Source organism: Mesoplodon mirus (genome assembly GCF_964341445.2).
Source record: "Mesoplodon mirus genome assembly, chromosome: 10".
Classification (NCBI taxonomy): domain Eukaryota; kingdom Metazoa; phylum Chordata; class Mammalia; order Artiodactyla; family Ziphiidae; genus Mesoplodon; species Mesoplodon mirus.
In genome coordinates this window covers 69,018,221-69,041,711 of record NC_138986.1, presented here as the reverse complement: position 1 = coordinate 69,041,711, position 23,491 = coordinate 69,018,221, and the positions used below count along the sequence as shown (strand labels likewise).

Genomic DNA, 23,491 nt, shown 5'->3' with positions numbered 1-23,491 from the left:
TGCTTAATTATGAAAGTAGACGTGAGGCAATGGCATTATTTTCAGTAGCTCAGCTTTCTTGATAAATGCTAAATTTTGCCATGTATTCTGGAATCAGGTACCAGACATTTAAAGAATCATCTAAGTAACTCTATAAAGACAAGCCCCTTAACTTTCTGCTGAAAGGAACTTGTATTTTACGTTCTGATATCTTTACTTACCATCTTGTTGTCTTTACTGTGGTCTGTTTTAGCTGCCCTACAGAGTGTTTTTCCTCAGGCTGAGCTTGGGACATTTCTAACTCTTTCTAAGAAGGACAAAGAACGCCAGCTGAAAGAACTCACCATGATTGTTACTGGAATTCGTTTATTTAACCGAGACTGTGGAAAGGGAGGAGAAGGCATTGATGACTGTAGGTATATCATTAATTTAATTCTATAGGTTAGGTAAGTTTAAAATTTAATGGGAACAGAGGAAAATAATTCACAGTACACCTCTGGCATTCGTAGATTTAAGGTTTGCAGTTTTGACCATGCCTTAGGTACAGCTACTGTTCATAATGTATAGTAATTTTTCATTTTATTGGGGCAGGACCTTAAATGTTACGTACCATGAAGCTAGTATGGGAGCATGAATCAGTAAAAGGATTGAGAGGGCCTTCTGGAGGCCAGCCTCCCCAGTTCAGTGGGGCTTTGTGTTCTTTACTTCCAGTCACATAACCAAAAGGGAATAAAATTCAGTGATTTAAAAAATAAAAATCACCCTGAAAAGCAAACCATTGTTGATGTGGTTAATGGAATGAAATGGTCCAAGAGGAGCTATCTGCAAGTCTGTAAATTCAGGAGCCTCTACTATGCTGTTATATACTTAATGCATTTATTATCTGTAAGTTTGAAAGTACTCATTGAAATATTTGCTCAAAGACCTACAGTAGAAGTAACTTCCTTATGCATTTGGTACACATGTAGGCCCACTGAGAAGGTGTTAGTGTCTTTTTACCAGATCACTGATCTAGTACAATAAGGTAATTTTTTTTGCAATTTAAAAACTGTTCTAAAAAGTCAATTCCCATTCTTCATAAAGTTTCCTGTCTTGCTAGACAATTCTGTCATTTTTCAGTATACCAGTATCCCAGTGAGTTTCTTAAGTGGTACACTTTTATTTTCTTTTTTACCAGTAATAAAGAAGATACACAGAAGGAGAGATACAGTGGCTTTTCTAGAGGCACATAGTTAATACAGCACATAACACCAACACCTGTCTATTCTTTAGCATCTTCTATATTTTAGTAGCAAAAGCTGATCTGCTTTAACTTTTGGTTATTATTCTGGCAATGTCTTCTTTTTTTTGAATATGCCTCCTTCTTGTTAATTTGGTTGAGGAAAAAACTAACTCAACCTAATGTTTAAATATGACCACTTTCTAGGCTTTTTCTTCAGAATCTTTTTAGATTGCCTCATGTCTCTCTTATTATACCTCTCAAACCAGTGCCAGCTATTCTACAGGAAGCAATCCCAGCCACCACTCAGCATGTTGATTCCCAACTTGAGGTGGCCCAGGACCAGGCATACCGCTACACAGCCATCCTCGAGAAAGTAGCAAAGAACCCACTCTTGAGTCAAGAACTTCAGCCCTGTATGTTAAAAGAAGCACTATATAACATGCGACAATATGAGATCTTCCTTCAGATCATTTTGGTGAGTTAATGTCATAAGAGCTGGTCTTTCCCACAGAATGCAGCCTCTTTGTATATATATTCTTTGCTTTGAATTAAATATTTAGTTTGATTTTTAAAAAACCCACTGGTTAGACAAAGATTTTTTTTAAAGTAGAGTTGATTTACAATATTGTGTTATTTCGGCTGTACAGAAAAGTGATTGAGATACACACACACACACATAACACACACATTCTTTTTTTGTATTCTTTTCTATTATGGTTTATCATAGGATATTGACTATAGTTCCCTGTGCTATACAGTAGGACCTTGTTGTTTATTGCCACCTGTTTATATATTATGGGGTGAAAACAAAAGATAGAACCAGGTCGTTGATAAAGAAGGCAACCTTAATAACTGCTCAGTATATATTGCATCTGTAGGATCAAGAACTAAGATAGAAATGGGAAAGTTGGATGTTGATTTTAATGAAGATGTGTTGGCAGGAATGGATCTTTGGTAGTTGATTCTCTTTGTTCCTGGGTAATATGATTGTTGCATGGTTGCCGTAGTTAAGCAGGTATGTGTGTATATATGTAAGCAATGCTGCATTGTTTGCTTTCATTCAGAGCAAGTGTCTAACATATAGTTTGGCAGGTTGTTGGCACTCAAAGAACTTTTATGTAATTATTTGTTCTAATTGTAAAAATTGGTAGAAAAGATTTTTATTTCTGACGTTTTTAGATCTAACGAACAAGCCAAACACTATCCCCAGAGAGCTGGAAAATATGAAGTAGTGATTTTAAACTTTTTTTTAAAGCAGCAGAGCCGTTTCAGATGGAAACTTATTCAAAATCCTAAAAATATAAAGCAAGTATCTAGATGAAAGGATTGGAGGACCTTTTCACCAAGGAGCATCCCCAAGCCACCCTAAGATTCCAGGGAACACAGTTTGTTAACTATGTCATGGCAGCAAGCTATGTTTCCACCTGTTACTGTTTTGTTTCTGTTTTTTTCCCCCTAGCTGTACTGAGGTATAATTGACAAAGTTGTAGGATATTTAAAGTGTACAGTGTGATGATCTGATATACATACATACTGTGAAAGTATTCTCCCACTGAATTAATTAGCACATCCATCCCCCTGGTCACTGTTTACCTTCACACAGCCTCTATTTTCCAAACACCATAAGACCACAGGGTCAGTGGAACTGTCTTTTGTACAAGTGAACACTAATGTCTTGAGGGACAGAACAAGCTGTATTCTGCTCCCTCTTCATTTTCACTTGTATCTTAATGACTCACTACCACTTCTGGCTGCACTCAATTTGTCTTCTCTCCTTACCTCCGCTACAGAGAATAGAAAGATCACATCCAGAAGACATGACTGCATTGCAACAGACTAGGAGTGGTCCTCACAGCTGACCTACTATCTAATTGCCTTCAGAAGGGAGGACTCTAAATCAACTATTTGAAACCAAATCATTCTTTAGGGTACATGTTCCCCTAAGACTTGTGGCTAGCAGCCTTATGTAAGAGGATTTCACGGTCAGTTTATCTTGAGTGCATACAGGTCCACAGGAGCAGAATCTCACATTTACTTTTGCCATTTATGTCCAGAAGGGATGTTATAAGAAAGATCTTTGGGAAACTGTCACACATACTGTAAGGATGTTGTAGAGGACATTGTTCATTATATAGTATTTTCTCACAGCTTTCACTCCTGAAACATATTCAGCCAGCTAACTGACAGTCTTATATTCTCATTGGAGTTCTTACTCTCAGAGCTAGAGGGACGGTTAATAGAGTGTAGAAGTGATAAATGTGGGTCCTGCAGCCAGACTGCATGGGTTCTAATCCCGACTTTGCCACTTACGAAATCTGTGTCCTTGACCAAGTTGCTTGACTTCTCTGTGCCTTGGTTCCCACGTTCGTAAAAAGGGGTTATTGATAGTCTCCACTAGGTAAATAAGGTAGAATTGTGCTTGCAGACGTGAGAACTCAGTAAACGGATGATGATGATGGTGATGATGATGATGGACAATGATGTCAGTGTTTATTACCATCACCATCATCGGGGCATTAGCAGAACAGCTCTGATTTCATCTCAGTGGGGGCACAAGCTCTTATTTTTCTAGACAATATCTCATTTCCAAGCCCTCTGTTGCTCGTGTTATTAGAAAGTTCACATTCTTGTCTTAACACTCTTTATGAGTGTCTCATACTCCTTTCAGTCAGGGTCAGGATGAGTTTTCTTAACCTTCTGACTTTTTTGCTGGTTAGTCAGTGTTTCTTTTTGTTGTTGTTGTTTTTATTGAGATATACTTGATTTACAATGTGGTATTAGTTTCAGGTGTACGATGTAGTCATTCAAAATTTTATAGATTATACTTCATTTATAGTTATTATAGAATATTGTCTACATTCCCTGTGCTGTACAATATATCCTTGTAGTTTATTTATTTTATACATAGTAGTTTGTACCTCTTAATCCCCTACCCCTATCATGCCCTCCCCCACTCCCGTCTTTCCACTGGTAACCACTCGTTTGTTCTCTATATCTGTGAGTCTGCTTCTTTTTTTAATATTCACTAGTTTGTTTTATTTTGTAGATTCCACATATAAGTGGTAACATACAGCACTTGTCTTTCTCTGTCTGACTTATTTCACTGAGCATGATACCTTCTAAGTCCATTGCAGATGCAGATGGCAAACTTTCATTCTTTTTTATGGCTGACAAGGATATGATAGTTTTTAGCTATCCAACCTCCCCCATCAATCTCCCTTAGTTACAGTTCAGGTTAATTGTTACAGAATGGATACAGTTTAATCAGTATTATCACTAGGTTATAAAATACGTCAGTTTATGTTTAGCTGAAACCTTTTCCTGAGTATGAAATCTATGAATACTCTTTTTTTAAAGTCACATTATTTGAACAGATATTAATATGCTTTTTTGAAGTATTGATTTTGATACAAAATTTTTCTTTTGCCAATGCTACATTCAGTTTACGTAGACATTTGAAAAATCCAATTATAGTTTGGGTAAGATAGTGAGTTATTGTTTTTTGATCAGGACTTTATCTGCTGCAGTGAACAAATCAAATACTCTGGAAGAGAAAAGGAAGGGGTGATTGCAGTCTTGTTGACTGTCTTAGCTGAGAGAACAGAATTCCATCTGCTGTGGGCTTTTGAAGAGCAAGGCAGTCACCATAGAGAGAAAACCAGTTATTGTTATCGTGCAAGTAAATGTTGCATGACGCACAACATTTCTCGAAATATGTAAGTCAAGACTTTCCTCCCCCCAAGATATGTCTGCAGGGCCCTTTCGTAGCATAGATTATACAGGACTTCTTGATTTTTCTGATAATGCAAGTAAGATATCAGTTTGGTGGAATTTGTGCTTGTTTTAGACTTGTTGAAAAATGTCCATGGAAGAAAGTATGAAAAACTTATAAATTAAAAAGTGAGGGAGAGGAAGAGGAATGCTAGGTTCACATGCGTTCTCCAAGCATTTTTTGGACTGCATTATGATAAGAAAGTTGAAGCGACTTTATTCTTATTTTTTTCTCCAACAATCTCATTAGAAATATCTTTGTGTGGGGATGCTGTCAAGTTCGTGGTGGCAGATACAGGCTTTTCAAGATGTGAATTTTATCATTGGTAACAAAAACTATCATTTTCCCGAAGTGACAGACTCATTTCATTCACTCTCAAGAAAATATCTTCCAATAGCTAAGGTGCAAAAACCATAGTTTGTCTGCCAGTTGTTCTTTCAAGTAAAAATGCTGTTCTACTGGAGGGGAAAAAAGGCTATTTCAGCTTGCAATCCAGTCATGTAAGAGAACTATGTGTTTTAATATGCAATAGAAGTGTTTTATATATACTTTCTGTTTGATCACGCTGATTATTAAAAAGCTGTGCACTTAAAGGTCAAAATTCAATCAAATTAATACATTTTACTGCATCATCAAGGATAGTGCTAAGTGAAACTAGCTTTTTTATTGAGATACAATTGACATGTAAGATTATATTAGTTTCAGATGTATAACATAATGATTCCATATATGTATGACCACAATAAATCTAAATTCTTCGCCACATATCGTTACATTTTTTTTCCTTGTGATGAGAACTGTTAAGATCTACTCTCTTACCAACTTTCAGTTGTACAATACAGTATTGTTAACTAGTGATAGTCACCATGCTGTACATTACATCCCCACGACTTATGTATCTTATAAGTGGAAGTTTGTACCTTTTGACCACCTTCACCCATTTTGCCCACTCCCATCCCCCTCCCCTACCTGTGGCAACTACCAATCTGTTCTCTGTATCTATGAGCTCAGTTTTTTTTGTTGTTGTTGTTTAAATTTTTATTTATTTATTTATTTTATTTTTGGCTGTGTTGGGTCTTCGTTTCTGTGCGAGGGCTTTCTCTAGTTGTGGCAAGCGGGGGCCACTCTTCATCACAGTGCACGGGCCTCTCACTGTCGCGGCCTCTCTTGTTGCGGAGCACAGGCTCCAGATGCACAGGCTCAGTAGTTATGGCTCACGGGCTTAGTTGCTCCGCGGCATGTGGGATCGTCCCAGACCAGGGCCCGAACCCGTGTCCCTGCATTGGTAGGCAGATTCTCAACCGCTGCGCCACCAGGGAAGCCCCATGAGCTCAGTTTTTTTTTTTTTTTTTTTAAAGTTTCCACGTATAGCAGTAAGGTCCTATTGTGTATAGCATGGGGAATTATATTCAATACCTTGTAATAACCTATAATGGAAAAGAACCTGAAAAACTTTTTATATGTATGACTGAATCACTTTGCTATACATCAGAAACTAACACAACATTGTAAATCAACTGTACTTCAATTAAAAAAAAAGATTCCAGAGACTTCCCTGGTGGTCCAGTGGTAAAGAATCCGCCTTGCAATGCAGGGGACACGGGTTCAATCCCTGGTCAGGGAACTAAGATCCCACATGCCACAGAGCAACTGAAGCCCCCGTGCCACAACTACTGAGCCTGTGTGTCTTGACTAGAGAGCCCGTGTGCCACAAACGACAGAGCCCACGTGCCCTGGAGCCCGCACACCACAACTACAGAGCCCACCCACCCAGCCTTCGTGCCACAACTAGAGAAGAGAGAACCTGCACGCCACAGTTAGAAGAGAGAAGCCTGCATGCCACAACCAAAGATCCCTTGTGCCTCAGCGAAGACCCCACGTGCCACAACTAAGACCTGATGCAGCCAAAAATAAATAAAAAAATAATAAATCTTTAAAAAAAGAATAAATAAAAATTAAAAAAAAGATTCCACATATAAGTGAGATCATATGATATTTGTCTTTGTCTGACTTACTTCACTTAGTAAAATTCCCTCAAGTTTCACTTTTATTGCTGCAAATGGCAGGATTCCTTGTAAATAATGCTGCAATGAACATGGGGGCACATATATCTTCTTGAGTTAGTGTTTTTGTTTCCTTCAGACAAATTCCCAGAAATGGAATTGTTGGGTGATGTGGTGGTTCTATTTTTAATTTTTTGAGGAACCTCCCTACTTTTTCCATAGCGGCTGCACCAAGTTACATTCCCACCAACAGTGCACGTGTGTTCCCTTTTTATCCCCACATCTTTGCCAGCGCCTGTGATTTCTCGTCATTTTGGTAGTAGCCATTCTGTCAGATGCGAAGTGATATCTCATTGTGGTTTTGATTTTCATTTTCCTGATGATTAGAGATGTTGAGCAATTTTTTGTGTACCTGTTGGCCTTCTGTGTGTCTTCTTTGGAAAAATGTCCATGTAGAATTTTTAGTTGCAAAGTTCTTTTTGGTAAAATGTAAACAGGGTGATTGTTCTAGGACACTATCAGGAAAAATCAAGAAGTTCTGTGTGCCTAATCTGTGAATGGAGCCTGCAAGCATAGCTTGGGGGAGTAGGTCTGGAGTATCTTTACTTATAGTTTTTAAAGAAGTGTTATGTATTGAATGTAACTTTTACTTTGGAGAACATATGCAGAATTATTTCTGTTTCTTGTTGATTGTGTACAAATCTAAAGACTTTAAGGACTGCATTTTCATACTTGATTTCTAAAAGAAAACTAGCAATCAAAGGGGAAAACTCTGAGGGATAGAGAAGAGACTTATTAGATAGGATAAACAATATGTAAATTATTATTATAAATTTTATTTTAAATAATGGGAGAATGAGGCAAGAGGAGGGGAGATGCTTAAAGAGTAGTATGGGTAAAATTGAAACAGGATGCACATTACATTGTGGATAAAAAAATTCATTAGTTGAAATACAATGATGATGTTTGATATTTCTTATGCAGTAGTATTTTTTTGTCATTTAAGAATAGTCTAGTAAAACATATAGTTCGGCTACAGATATCTGAGAATTCAAATGCAGTTTTTTTCTCTCCACGTAATTGTTACTCTTTAACACTGTGCTAATAACCCCATACCACTGCCATTTCTGATCACATCTTAGAATAGGAGCCCTGGGCTCAGATGATCTCAGGTGTAGAACCATGATTCTACCCCTCATTAGCTGCGTATCCTTGGGCAATTTACTTACCTTTCTGTACCTTGGTTTTCTTATTTGTACTTACCTCTTTTTGTACTTATAAGTATTTAATATGGTGCTTAGCACATAATAAGAATAAATGTTAGTAATTATTTCAGATTCATCATTTAGCACCTTATTTTCAGATTCCTATGGTTATATGAGAAATATATTGTTTTTCTCTCAGTGCTGTGATTTTTAACATTTTCTGCATTCTTGAATGCAATTTTTAAAAATCTGGGTATCAAAATAGTTTTCAAAGGAATACATCATTAATATTATCTTTGAGGAATGGGAAAATAACAGTTCTAGAAAACTGTGTCAGAGGATCCACTGCTCGGAAATGCAATTATACTGAATATCAAAGAATACCAGTATACATTTGAGAAAAATTATAGCCATTGTATTTCAGAAGATTCATCCATTCAACAAATGTTTCTGGAGCACCATCCACATGCCAGTGCTGTTCTTGGTGGTGGGGATACCTTGGAGAGCAGAATCCTTTCTCTCACTGAGCTTACTTTCAGGACATGTGGGGAGCAGGTAGGGCTTAAAATATACATAATGTTTGTAGTAAAGTTATAAAAATATGAATGCCAATTATGTTGTCTTCACAGTCGGACATAATTACTTGTGCTCAAGAAGTGGAAATGAAGATAAAGCAGTTAGGAGCCCAACTGGAACAATTAAAATTTACTGTAAAGTCAAAGATGGCTGTCCCAACATCACAAGTCTTTGTAAGCATTTGTAATCCACTTTGACCTTGTTTAAAGGTGAATGTACTTTTAAGGCCTATAAAGTTGGATCAGAAGTAATTTTAATTTTATTTAATTACTAAAAATATAATATTAGCTTTATGTGAGGTGATCCTGTTGTTTTTGGTTCTTTTGTAGTAATAATCCTATAACCAGGATGTTATAAGTTGGATGAGAGGATTCCCTTGGTAGGCCATTGCTACTCAACAAAGTGCAGATATATATTATAATAACCATAATATCAGTATTGTCTGTGGCAACAGAAATAATCCATAGTGCAGCGTTGAAAACGTTTTTACAGTAGCTGGTTAAAAAATTGCCTTTAGCACAGAGGTGATGTAACTTGTGACCTTTCCGAAAAGACAGATAAAATCACTTTGTTTACCAGGCCTGCACTTATTCTGACTTTCTGATTATCTGTACCACCCTATGGGCAAATCTGGGAGCCCCAAAGAAGTACAAGATGTACATGCAGTATTTTATAGAGCATTTTGAGTCTCTAATCATTTTCTGTAATCATTCCCAACATTTGACTTTAAAAACCTGGAAACAAAAGGCTAAGTTGTTTCACTTATAAGGAGGGCCTGATTAATTTTTTATTTGTTGTATAAGTCAGTGACCTTTAATATGAATAAAAAATACTTTATGTCACTGACACAAAATCTTTAACTTATAAGCTCACAAGAAATGGCCCAAGATGTATCCCTAGACTTTCCAAGTTCTTTTGAATTGTAACTGAGCCAGATAAATCTAATTATAATGAGTCATATTTAGCTTCTTTATAAAAAAGAAGCTATTTTCCCCTAGACCTTTTGAGGTGAAGCGTCCATGAATGTTTCTTAGGTGATCATGTGTATTTGGCTTTTTTGAGTAAACTAACTTACTGGCAATCATACCAAAATAACATGCTTTGATATACAAGTTTATTTTCTCATAATTTATGCGTACAATTTCTACTGAGATTCTATCGTCTAATTTCATGAGACTTTTACTTGTCTTACGGGAGAATTAATCTCTTTACAAAGAAAAATTTGTACTTATTTTTAAGAGTAGAGTGATCTGTAAGTTTATTAAGCAGTGACATTTTGAACATTTTTGTCTCTTCCTCAGCCCATCTTCATTGCCCTTTCCAATCTGTGGACTAGCTTTCAGGATGAGACTGTTTTGATTAGCATCCTCAGTAATTTAGCTACTCATCTTGAGCCATTTCTGGGGACTCATGAACTGTTCTTTCCTGAGAAAGTGATGCAAGCTCTTCTTGATGGAGTGACTGTGAAAACTGATGTGTGCAGAGTGAAAGAGCACATTGGTAACAGAAATCCATTATTTCCTCTTCAAATTACCTCGAGAATAAACTCACTCTTTTGTTTTAAAATTTTCAGGTGTACCTTTCTCGATTGTAAGACTGCTAATGTTCATTATAGAAAGTATGGAAAACAGAAAATATATAAACTGAAGAGTTTGCTATCCAGCAATAACCATTCCTAGTGTTATTGTTAGTGTTTTGGTTCACAATGATTTCCTGTTGCTTATAGGTTTCTATTGTAGTCTTAGTGATTTTATTATCGGTTTGTAGTAGAAAAGGGTATTAATCCTTGCTATATTTGTTGCAAATAAAGCCCCGTTTCTTTGGAATGCTATTTGCCCTATATCTACCCCAGATTCAGGTTGAAATTTATAAATCAATAAATGTTATCCCAATAAAATTGAGCTTATTTTAGGCCCAGATGCATTGATCCTTATAGAAAGGCTGTCTTTATCAATAAACTTCCTTTTACTTTTTTAGTCCCTGCTGTCTTATTAAAGACAACTCAAAATTCATGAGAAATGTCAAAATAGAGTCTGGGATTTGAATTGTTGCCTAAAAAGAAAGTTTTTCCAGAAAGTGAAATTAGATCATTGACTCTCTAAATTTCCTTTTCACATTCTGTTTTCGTAAAAGCAAAAAATACCCTAGTGGCAGGGCAGGAATAAAGACGCAGATGTAGAGAATGGACTTGAGGACATGGGGGCGGGGGGGAGGGGGAAGCTGGGACGAAGTGAGAGTGGCATTGACATATATACACGACCAAACGTAAAATAGACAGCTAGTGGGAAGCAGCCGTTTAGCACAGGGAGATCAGCTCGGTGCTTTGTGACCACCTAGAGGGGTGGCATAGGGAGGGTGGGAGGGAGACGCAGGAGGGAGGAGATATGGGGATATATGTATACATATAGCTGATTCAATTTGTTGTACAGCAGAAACAAACACAACATAGTAAAGCAATTATACTCCAATAAAGATGTGAAAAAAAACCCGTAGCGGTACTTACTTCCAGCTGTAGCCACGGGGTCACTTGTAGTGTCTGCTGTTTGGATACAGAGCCAGAAACAGAAGCGTAGGTAGCACTGCAAAAGTAAGAACCTCGGGGATCAATGTTTTATAAATTCGCGTTTTTATTTGCGTAAAAAAAATTGGCAAAACTAGGAAGACTTTTTAGAAGTGTGAAGAACAGAAAAGTATATCCTCTGTTACCAAAATTACTAAGTTACTGAGATGTTTCCTTGACTCTTTCTGCAGAGAACATTCTCAGTTGTTTAAAGAACTGACAGTCCTAGTATATAAGCATCATATTCAAAGTATTTTGCCACCTCGCGTATTATTAAGAGCTACACTGTCTTGAACGAAGTTAATTCATCTCTGTTTTAGTCACATAGCAGCCGGTCTCTTCTGCTCGTTTCCTGGGTGGTTTACTCTTCCCACTGAATATGGTTTTTCTTGTGCTCCTCTTTCATTTTAGAAGAGAGAGTAAATCTGGTGGATTTCAGAAAACTAGAATGGCTTTTCCCAGAAACAACAGCCAATTTTGATAAATTGCTGATTCAGTATCGGGGATTTTGTGCTTACACATTTGCTTCAACAGATGGTCTTCTTCTTCCAGGTACATCATTGGAAATAATACTGTCCTCCCTTCTCCAATTTTTCTTTAAATGATGTGCCCTCATTGTTACTCACTCACTCACTTTGTAAAATTTTATGTACTCTAATGGTGAACTAGGAAAGGAGCTACAAAGATGACCTAAATGCAGTATTTATCTTTGAAGTGCTCGCAGCATAACCTGATAGACTGACATAAACAAGAAATTATAATACAAGCGATAAGTGATGGAATGTGTATATAATGAAATATGGATGCTACAGTATCATAAAAGGGGGATGACCCATATGTCAATGAAGGATTTCAGAAGTGTTACGTGGCATTCCTAAAATAGATCGTCTTCCAAAGTGATTACTTGAAAGCGCAACACTAGTTTGACTGATATGTTTATTAAACAATATTCTTTGTCACTTTATGGTCATATTCCATTAACATAGATCAGGATTTCTGTTTAAGGACATGGCCAATATTTTATCAAGTAAAATTTCTCTCTGATATATATATTACTAGAACTTCTCTAAAGAGTAAATCAGAAATTGAGATGAAATAAATTATTATCCAAAAAGTGCCATGTGAATTGGCAATAGAATTATTACAAAGAATTATTGGGATTGTGTGTATACAGGCTAGAGAACATACACATTGACTCATTTTTTTTTATGGTAGAGATTTTTTCATTATGCGAGTAATAGAAGGTTTACCTTGGGAGAACTGAGAGAATAGTATTCTGAGGTCCTGTGAGGGTCACTGACAGGAGAAAACAATCGAGCGGTGAAGAAGTAAAAAGCAATAGAATGGAGATGATTTCTTTCTCCCCTTGTCTTTTTTTTCCTTCCCTTCACTCCCCCCCCAAATCTCTCTCTCTCTCTCCCTCCACAAATAAGGGAAGGGAGTCATGAGAGACACAAACACAGAAACATGGATGTGGGGTGACACAGAGGTAGCATGATGTGGTTGGAAAAGCTATGGGCCAAGATTGGGAGAGCCTGGTTTCTTTTTCTTTTTTAATATTTATTTATTGTTTATTTTTGGCTGTGGTGGGTCTTAGTTGCGGCATGCGGGATCTTTTTTTTTTTTTTAGTTGTGGCGTGTGGGCTTCTTAGTTGCGCATGGGAACTCTTAGTTGCAGGACACGTGCAGGATCTAGTTCCCTGGCCAGGGATGAACCCAGGCGCCCTGCATTGGGAATGCAGAGTCTGGACTGCTGGACCACCAGGGAAGTCCTGGGAGAGCCTGGGTTCTAGTCCCCGTTGTCCCATTAGTAAACAGTAACTTTCAGCAAATCTCTTGTCTTTTGTGGACCTCAGCTTCCACGTCAGGAAAAGGAGAAGGACCAACTAGGAGGTCTGTTTGGTCCCTTCCAGCTCCTACCAACTATGATTCTAAGAAAGGGGGAGAAAGAGAAAAAAAGTAGAAGGGCTTGAGGGGCTTTGCGTTTAGAATCCTCTCAGAATCAGCTAGTCTGGAGACTTTATTTCTACGTGCTACAATACTTCCTGGGCACTAGCCACCTGCACTGCCTCGAAGGAATCCCGTGGGAGTCCCTCCTTCCTCGGGGGACCGCAGACCACAGGGCTTGAGTCCCCGGGTAATGCTGGGGCTTACCAGGCAGGGTCCTTTTCAGATGACATCACTGACTTTACTGCCCACCTCTCGTTCCCTTGTGCACTGCTCCAGCCCCACTGGCCTTCTTGCTATTCTCGAACATTCCGAGCTCATTTTCACCTGGAATCTTTTGCGCTTGCTATTCCCTCTACTTGGACAGCTCTCTTCCCCCACAGCTACATATCCTGCTCCCTCATCTTATTCAGCCTTCTCTGATCCCCCAACTTAAAATATCAATCTCGCCCTTCCTCCTTTTACTATGTGTTTAACCTGCTTTGCTTACTTGTTTTCTGTAGCACTGATCACTCTCTGGGCCATGGTATATTGATTGATTTCTTTTCTCTGTATCCTCAGAGCCAGGAACAGGGTCAGTAAATATTCGTTGAATAAGTGAAAGAATAAATAAATAAGACAGTGTTACCGTTTCCTATATAATTCCCACAAACTGTGGATACTTATAACCCATATTTTATGTAGTATCTTTTCATAGTGGGAGATGCTTTCTAACATGCAAATGCACATTTTGGAACAGATGTTTCATTTTTGTAGTTCTTACAGAATTATTTTAAAAACAGTGCTTCTAGTAGTTAGTTTAGTTTAAGGAGATTTGAAAAACCTGCTAGATGATTAAGTGGCTTCTCATAAAAGATTTTTAAACAACTTATATCTGGATAGTGAAATAGTTTTAGATAAAATCATAATTTAAAATTTAAAACTATGGGACTTCCTGGTGGTCCAGTGGTTAAGATTCCATGCTCCCAGTGCAGGGGGCACAGGTTTGATCCCTGGTTGGGGAAATAAGATCCTGCATGCTGCATGGTGTGGCCAAAAAATAAAATAAAATAAAATAATAAAAAATGTATAAAATAAATTGCATTTGAATTTTACGTAAAATATAATTTAACAAAATGTATAACTTAAAATTGCTAGTTGTAACATTTTAGCTAATAAAGACATAAGTGATGTTAAAAACAGAGTGTATAAGGAATGGTTCTATGAATGTATTATAAACATAGAATCAGTATTTCATATCTTTTAAAAAAAAAATATATATATATTTATTTATTTGGTTGCACCAGGTCTTAGTTGTGGCAGGTGGGCTCCTTAGTTGCGGCTCCAGGGCTCCTTAGTTGTGGCATGCAAACTCTTAGTTGTGGCATGCATGCGGGATCTAGTTCCCCAACCAGGGACCAAACCCAGGCCCCCTGCATTGGGAGCACAGAGTCTTATCCACTGTGCCACCAGGGAAGTCTCAGTATTTCATATCGAATTCAATTCCTTTTCTTAATTTTCAGGAAATCCAGCAATTGGAATTTTGAAATATAAAGAAAAGTATTACACTTTCAATACCAGAGATGCTGCATATTCATTTGCAGAAAATCCTGAAAATTACAGTGATAAAATTAGAGAAAAAGCCAAAAAAAATGCAGAATTGATTCAGCTACTAGAACTTCATCAACAGTTTGAAACCCTTTTTCCATATTCTCAGGTAAGCAATGTTGGCGTTTTAAGAATTCATGACATTTAAAAGTGTAGTTAATAAAAAAAGTTACATTTTTTTGTAGAGTGGTCCCCCAAGTCCAGGCAAGAGACAGGGTCAGAATGAGGGCCTTTACAGGTTATCTGAAAGGGGTTCACATCTGAAGATGGAAACTAAGGGAATCCACAAAGAATAAATGAAAAGAGGACAAGGAGTCAAATTGATGAATTAGACTGGAAAAATCTGAAAGAGCAAGACTACATTTAGATAAATAATTGGAACTACAGTATTTCCTTATCTAAAGTGGAAGGAGCTTAGCACAGATAACATAGGTGGTAACTTAGGCACAGAATTGTCAAATAATTTAACAGGTTTAAATTGCGGTAGTCTGAAAGGCCACAAAATGGATCTGAAGGTGTGTTTCTGTGTGTGTGTGTGTGTGTGTGTGTGTGTGCCGATTCCTTAATTCATTCAGCAGATACTGAGCTGCTTGCTGTGCACCAGGCATGATTCTGGGCACGTTGAACAAAGCAGGTAGCAATCCCTGCCTGCGTGGGGCTCACATTCTACCACTGTGTATCCTTGTTTTCTTCCTCTTTGTCTCTCGTTTGTACTGTTCACATTTTAATTGCTCTTTCTGTCATCCTCTCTTGTTTAATTTACCTCTTTTAAACTCACTAAACTAAAACCCTGCAATACATGGTTTATGAATGGTTTGTGTTTGTTATATTTATCAACATTTTGACAGTGAAGCAGGTGGGTGTGGGTACGACTGACCAGGTTGGCAGGGATCCCAGCAGTGACTGGTAAGAGGACGATGGGGCTGGTGACAGTGAGGAACAGAGGATGGTCTGAACACTTGGGCAGGAAGACTGACAACCAGCCAAGGACAACGTGGTCAGAAGTGGGCAGCTGTTGGCACTCTTGTTCTGATACCATGCTGCCAGTCTGTTGATGTGATGCTCCAGCTGCCCTTTTAAGATAGCACAAAGACAATGAAAGGCTAGAATCAGATAACCAGGAAGCTGTGCTGTATGTAGATACTTGTCTATTAAAGAACAGTTTTCCTCTACATATCTGGTCTTGTTTTTCCCTTTCTGTGTATTTAATCCTTCACTGACCTTTAATACCTATGGAAGTGAGTATTCTTTCTTCATATTTCAATGCTGTATTCATTATTTTTTCTTTCCATTTACTTGCATAATATTGTAAATTATCTTTTCAGCATCTTTTTACCTACCTAAGTATATCATAAGATCATTTTGAAGGCAAAAATTATATCTTATGCTAAATGGTAGGCGTTCAGTAATCATCTGTTTCTTGATTTGGGGAAAGAAGTTCATCTCTTCCCCCTCCTCTTTACTAGGACTTGAGTTTCTTAAACCTCTGCCACCCGCTCCAGCAACTTCATTTCCAGCATAATCATAACTTGTTTAGCCTGGAATCACTGAATACTTAATATTTTAATAGTGATCTTCTGGGTACTTTGGCAGAAAGATGAATATATTCCACTAAAATAGATAATAATCTGCTATGTATGCAGAGCTTGAGTTTAAGATATATTCTAAAGATGTTCTGATACTTTAAACAAATGTGATGTATACCTAATATTTAATAGCTATTCTAAACTTCTATCTATTTCCAATAAGGTATTCACTTATGCTCCCCACTGTGAAAATTGGAGAGGGACATTTGACTTGGGATGAGTGATGTTAGGTTTTCTCCTTCCAAAATACACCTCCTACATTAAGTTCAAAAAATCAGGCACAAATCCATAATGCCTGGGAAAGTAATTACATTTGGCTCACTAATTATGAACTTCTTTTTATTTTGCTGGTATTTACAAGTATGTTTCATGTTCTTGTTTTCCTAATGTTTTGTCAGTTTTAGCTAAATATTTTAGTTATCTGTAAATAATGTTTATTTTTTACAAATATTAATTACAAAACTCCACTTCTTTAGATGAAAGAGGTTGACAAACATTATATAAAACCAATTGCAAAGTGTGAAAGTAGCACACAGACGGATACACATTTATTGCCACCAACAATTGTGAGATCATATGAGTGGAATGAATGGGAATTAAGAAGAAAAGCTATAAAATTGGTTTGTAACAATATTTTCTAAAATTATTTATAGGTTGGGGAATTTTAATATGTTGTTACTCATAGAGTTGGTAAGCTAAAATATTTATATAAAATAGTTGTACACAGTTTTTTTGCTAAAATAAAAATAATTAGTATAATTTATAATTTTCCAGCTTTACATTGTAAGATTATCTTCTAGGTTTAAAAAAAAAATTAGTTTATTTATTTATTTATTTTTGGCTGCGTTGGGTCTTTGTTGCTGCACGTGGGCTTTCTCTAGTTGCAGCAAGTGAGGGCTACTCTTTGTTACGGTGCGAGGGCTTCTCACTGTGGTGGCTTCTCCTGTTGCAGAGCACGGGTTCTAGGCATGCGGGCTCAGTAGTTGTGGTGCACGGGCTTAGTTGCTCTGAGGCATGTGGGAATCTTCCTGGACCAGGGATCGAACCTGTGTCCCCTGCATTGGCAGGCGGATTCTTAACCACTGCACCACCAGGGAAGTCACTATCCTCTAGTTTTAAGCATATATAGAAATACAGAAGCATGAAACTGCTCTCACATTATATCAGCCAGTAACTAGAACAATGATAGTTGCTACCTTTCTCTCTATCTCCTTTTCTCAATCTCTACTCTCTCTACTGATCTATATAATAGTTTTAATTAATTGTGCTAACCTATGAGGTGCTAGTGTTTAAAGCCCTGCAGCTTCCTCTAATCATTTAAAGCATACCCTTCTCTTTCTTGGACTTCTTTTTGAGGAGCAGAATGTTACTGCTCTTATACAGATACAGTCCCCTTTTATTGTCAACTTGTTCTCTCCAGACGTCTCACTTGTCCTTCTGATTCGCAGTCATCTTAATCAGAGTAGGTACCTACCCTTGAAGCCCTCTTTGAAACTCTCATCCCTATCTGACTCAGTGGAATTCCCCCCACTCTTCCTTTTGATAGTATCTGGTCATTTTAAACAATAAATATTTATAGTGTGAAGGAACAAACTCTTTTTATAACTGTAGCCTTTTCTCAGTATATTTTATCCAGCTCTTTAATGGAAATCAGGTGTGGAAATAAAGGAAGACTACTCAAATGAGAACAGGGCTATTTGAAGCTTGCTGTATCAAGGGAGCCAGTCACCATCACTTGTGTTTGGCAGAGACTCAAAGTTGGGGAGAGGAGTGGGAAAGTTTTATAGTGAAAAAGGGGAAGGCTTCAGGTATTCCTCTGATTGGAGGATATTGACAGGGGAAACTGGAGGCGGGCTAACTAGCAGCGGGCCATGGGGGGCATCTTTTGTGATTGGCTTAGTGAGCATATTTGGCTTTCTCTGGTTGGTCCAGAGATGGAAGGGGAAGCAGCAGGAAAAAAAAAAAAAAAAAAAAAAATAGGGCGGTTCTGCTGTTCTGAGATGATTGCTACAGCTACCGAGGTTGTGGTTGTGGTTTGGCTTCCAAGACTGGTTGCTGCAGAGGTTGTGGGTTAGAGTTCTGTTATCATATAAGGTCCATCCTAGGTCCGTTTGTATATTGAGTCTCTCTTTTCACTAACCCCATCATTTCCATTGCCACCCTCTCTGGTGGCAGCTTTTCAGTCCCCTGATTTCTCAAGATGCGGAAGGTTCAGCTTCCTGGAATATTTTCCAGATCAGCGGTCCCCAACTTTTTTGGCACCAGGGACCGGTTTCGTGGAAGACAGTTTTTCCACGGGGGAGGTGGGGGATGGCTCAGGCGGTAATGGGAGCGATGGGGGCGTTGGGGGGCGATGGGGAGCGATGGGAGCGATGGGTGCGATGGGGAGCGATGGGGGCGATGGGGGCGATGGGGGTGATGGGGAGCTATGGGGGCGATGGGGAGTGATGGGAGCGATGGGGAGCGGAAGATGAAGCTTCGCTTGCTCGCCTGCCGCTCACTTCTTGCTGTGTGGCCGGGGTCCTAACAGGCTGCGGACCGGTACTTGTCCTCGGCCCGGGGGTTGGGGACCCCTATTCCGGATCATTGTTCCATTAGCATTCTTACCAGTTACTCTTCTGTAGTTCATGAAGCTCCTATTCCCTGCATTCTTTTCTGTTATCTATCAATACTACACTCACTTGAGCTCATCAGATGCATACTGGGTAACCGTATATATATCCTACCACCTTGTTCTTCAGGAACTAATAGTCTAGCAAGTGACATTGATACACTAAAAATATTTTAGTATCTCTTGGTAAGTGGCATAACAGAAGTGAAATAAAAATTCTACTCCATTGACTTAGGTGATATTTTAAGTTGGTCCTGAGATACACATAGACAAAGGAGAAGAGAGGAGTGATGGTTGGACAGGATATGAGAGGTATAGGTGGCAGATTAGGTCTGGCCTGGAAACGTTAAGAGAATGCAGTGTTCAATGGGGCTGAACCTCATACTGACTGGACCCTCTCTTCTCACTCCTCGACTTCATTCTTCTTCCCACCTTAGACAGAATTATCCCCTAGAATTGCAGCATGTTGAATGCCAGCTCCCCATGTATTACCAACATGACCTGTTGTTAAGACAAAGCTGAATATATGGCTTAGAGCTGTAAGGGAAACCACCCCTTCAGCAGAGCTTTGCAATGTCTCAGAGGTGGAACAGCAAGGTCAGGATTTATTGAGACTTTGAAGTTTGGTTGAAGGCAGGTCTTTTGATGCCTGGGCTCAGTCAGGGGATGTGTTGGGGACCTGAACTGGGTTGTAAAGATTATGAAAAAGCAGTCCAGGATTGATGGGAATAGCAAGGTGAATCTTCAGGCAAGGGATGCAGAGTCTTAGGGCTTCTTCTGTGTGTTAATGCTTACCACTGAAGAGTCATGCGTCTTTCAGGATGTTCTGTAATGAACAACCAAGTTATTTGCTTTGGCAAGAGTCTCTTGGAATAGTAAAATTATGCTAGTGAAGACAAAGGAATAGCAAAGTCCTAGACGATAAGCTGTGTGTGGGAGTAGTTTTGGTTCTCAGTCACCTGCAGTGTCCCAAACGCTGAAATGTTTCCTCTAATTCCAGGTCTCTCCTTCTTAACTCACATGCTGTAGTCCCTTCTGAGTTTTTTCCTTGGACTTTACCACAACTTCAATAAAACTCTTATTCTCTTTTTTATAAACTCCTCCTTGCTTCCCAGCCTGAGCAATCTGTTTAACCTCATGTTTAGTTGTAATCTATAAAAGGAGTAAGCATAATATAGAAAAATGTAAAGTATTATCTGGAAACATCAGAGCTTTTTATATTAAAAGTTTTGGGTGAAGCCCATTTAGGTAAGACAATGGAAATCTTAAATTTTTGTCCTTTAAAAAAATAAGCCAAGAATGGTGGAAAAATCCAAGTTGTATGACTCTCAAAGTATAATAATGGGGCTTCCCTGGTGGCGCAGTGGTTGAGTCCGCCTGCCGATGCAGGGGACAGGGGTTCGTGCCCCGGTCCGGGAGGATCCCACGTGCCGCGGAGTGGCTGGGCCTGTGAGCCATGGCCGCTGGGCCTGTGCGTCCGCAGCCTGTGCTCCGCAACGGGAGAGGCCACAACAGTGAGAGGCCCGCATACCACACACACACACAAAAAAGTATAATAATGAATGAATTATTATATTATGATATTAACAAAGAATTGAGCTCACTGTAAGTTTGAATATGTATGTTCTCTCTTTGGGTCCATTTTCATTATTTAATCTATTTTCCTACTTCTCAGCAAAGGGTATTTATTTTCTATTATGTTCTAAATTTTCCAGTGTTTTAATGTTTTGCAGAAACATGTTATGTTGAAAGACTAATTTCTTTGTGCATTGAGAGAAAAAAAAAAGGCGTATACTAACTGGTACCTGAGAGTATTTTATTTGTTCTTTAGAGAAATGTTCATTCCTGTGTATTCTCTTTCTACTTAGGCCAATTTGCGTCGGAAAGTTACTCACTCGGTACAGACTGATCTTAGTCACATGAGAAGAGACAATTGTTCCCAGGTGTACCCTTCAAAGGATGCTAGCACACAGTCAATGAGGGAAGGCAGCAGCCAAGTACCCCGGCCCCAGATTTACATAGCTGGTTTCTGCGGGGGCCATACCAAGACCACCTGTGAAGTCAAGGTGAACTTAACTAGAGCCATTGATGAAACCTAGTTAGAGACCACACTTTTAACGTAGATACCACTAAATTGTGAACAATGGCAAATATTTAAAAGTATTTTTGCATCCATGAAAATTAGCTAATTTTGTGGGGCTGGCACGTTCATTGGTGGTATGAATGTTTTTGGGTTCTCACCCATATGCACTGTCAAACTGCTACAACAAATGAAAAACAGTTTTCTGTAATACATTTTTCATTCTATTAAAATTGCAAAGTAAAACTGTCCATTCCTCTTTGACTTGTAAGAAAAAGTTTGGCAGCATTAAGACTGAAGTTATTAGATGTTAATATAAGATGATTAGATATTAATATATATAAGATTGTTATGCATGGGATAGAAATTTATGTAGATAACTTTTTATGTATTGATATAAGATTATTGTACCTGGGATAGAAGTTTATTTCAAAAATCATATTTAATGTTGAACATTAGAAATTTAAACCATAATCAATATTTTCAGCTTCATTAGCTATTAAATGTAACATGGATTAAATTGATATGTAATAAGACCTCACTAATTTGGAACATTTAGAACAAAGATCCACATGATGTTTTTATTTTTTTAAATTTTATTTAAAAAATATTTATTTTTATTATGTATTTTTTTAAAGATGTTGTGGGTAGGAGTTTATTAATTAATTAATTTATTTATGGCTGTGTTGGGTCTTAGTTTCTGTGCGAGGGCCCTCTCTAATTGTGGCACGTGGGGGCCACTCTTCATCACGGTGCATGGGCCTCTCACTACAGCAGCCTCTCCTGTTGCGGAGCACAGGCTCCAGACGCGCAGGCTCAGTAGTTGTGGCTCATGGGCCTAGTTGCTCCACAGCATGTGGGATCCTCCCAAACCGGGGCTCGAACCCGTGTCCCCTGCGTTAGCAGGCAGATTCTCAATCACTGCGCCACCAGGGAAGCCCCTATTATGTATTTTTTAAAATTTATTTTGGCTGCACTGGGTCTTAGTTGAGGTATGCAGGATCTTCGTTGTGGCATGCGGGATCTTTAGTTGCAGCATGCAGACTTCTTAGTTGTGGCATGTGGGGGGCATGTGAACTCTTAGTTGCGGCATGCATGCAGAAGCTAGTTCTCTGACCAGGGATCCAACCTGGACCCCCTGCATTGGGAGTGCGGAGTCTTACCCACTAGACCACCAGGGAAGTCCCACATGATGTTTTTTAAAATCTGGAAATTTTACATGGAATCTGGATTCTGGCCCCTTGAAAAGATCGGAATATCTAGCAGCACTCGGCCAGCATTCCTGTAACTAGTAGCTTTGCCCTTTCTTAGGGCAGGTACTTCTGGTTTTAATTCTTGCTGCCTTACGGGTCTCCTACTTCATTCCTTTGACCTATTTGCCTGACTCCATAGGTTGTGTTTAGGGCCCCTGTCAATTACTGATAGCCAAATTTTAGAAATGTTGTTTTGTTGCTGCCTTACACACTCCCAATACCTAAGCATGGATAATGAAGTCTCTCAAGCGGAGGGCCTGTTAAAACTTGCCTTGGCAGCCTGGGGGCAGGGGGTGTCATTTATATTTAGCACATATTTTTGGCTTAGGTGACTCTTACTAAGGTGTTTGTATAATTTATTTTCTATGTAGGTTAAATGTTACTTATAATATGATATGCTTCAAAATCCATTTTTCTCAGATACTATAAAGGTAAACTTCAAACAGATCTACTTCTAAGTTGTCATGATTTTCATACCTGTAGTTTAATTTTTTTATTGGAGTACAGTTGATTTACAATGTGTTAATTTCTGCTGTACAGCAAAGTGGTTCAGTTATCCATATATCTACATCCTTTTTTATATTCTTTTCCATTATGGTTTATCACAGGATATTGAATATTGTTCCCTGTGCTCTACAGTAGGACCTTGTTGTTTATCATACCTGTAGTTTAAAAATGAAGTTAAAGATGGGCTGGCTGGCTGTTGAGGCAAGGCCTGGGGGTGGGGGGTGGAGTGGACGTGGGGTGGGGAGGGCTCTGTGCCTGAAGAGGGTGGTTACAGCTAATACTAAACTTTGCAAATTCAGGAATTTGATTTTACCTGTTCTAATCAACCCTCCTTTGATTCTGCAAGATTCCTAAACACAGAAAAGGATGGTTGATAAGCCACAAGTTGGGGTTACCAAGTTAGGGCTGAAAGTAGAATTGCCAAGTGCTTAAAAATACCAAATACTATTTGAAAAGCTAAATATCAGAAAGTCCTCTGGTAAGTACAACAGGATGAGAATACAGGGAGCTATAGATCAAACGGCAAACTCGTCTCCTCCCAAGACCTCCACTGTCTACCCAGGCCCCATCACTCTCTAAAGATTTCCAACCATATGTTGGGCC

The 23,491-nt window shown here is 38.6% G+C and overlaps 1 protein-coding gene across 3 annotated transcripts in view; it reads left to right on the top strand.

The window, feature by feature from the left end:
• CFAP206 (cilia and flagella associated protein 206) overlaps window positions 1-21,538 on the top strand; it is a 31,992-nt gene extending 10,454 nt beyond the window's left edge. For all 3 annotated transcript variants that reach the window (XM_082633209.1, XM_082633210.1, XM_082633208.1), the window contains 8 exons: window positions 233-391; window positions 1,468-1,676; window positions 8,811-8,930; window positions 10,059-10,257; window positions 11,729-11,869; window positions 14,767-14,960; window positions 16,914-17,057; window positions 20,917-21,538. In XM_082633209.1, the coding sequence (XP_082489335.1) occupies window positions 233-391; window positions 1,468-1,676; window positions 8,811-8,930; window positions 10,059-10,257; window positions 11,729-11,869; window positions 14,767-14,960; window positions 16,914-17,057; window positions 20,917-21,147 (1,397 nt within the window). In that variant the 3' untranslated portion in view covers window positions 21,148-21,538. The remainder of the gene's footprint in view (window positions 1-232; window positions 392-1,467; window positions 1,677-8,810; window positions 8,931-10,058; window positions 10,258-11,728; window positions 11,870-14,766; window positions 14,961-16,913; window positions 17,058-20,916) is intronic.
• Window positions 21,539-23,491: the final 1,953 nt, after the last annotated feature.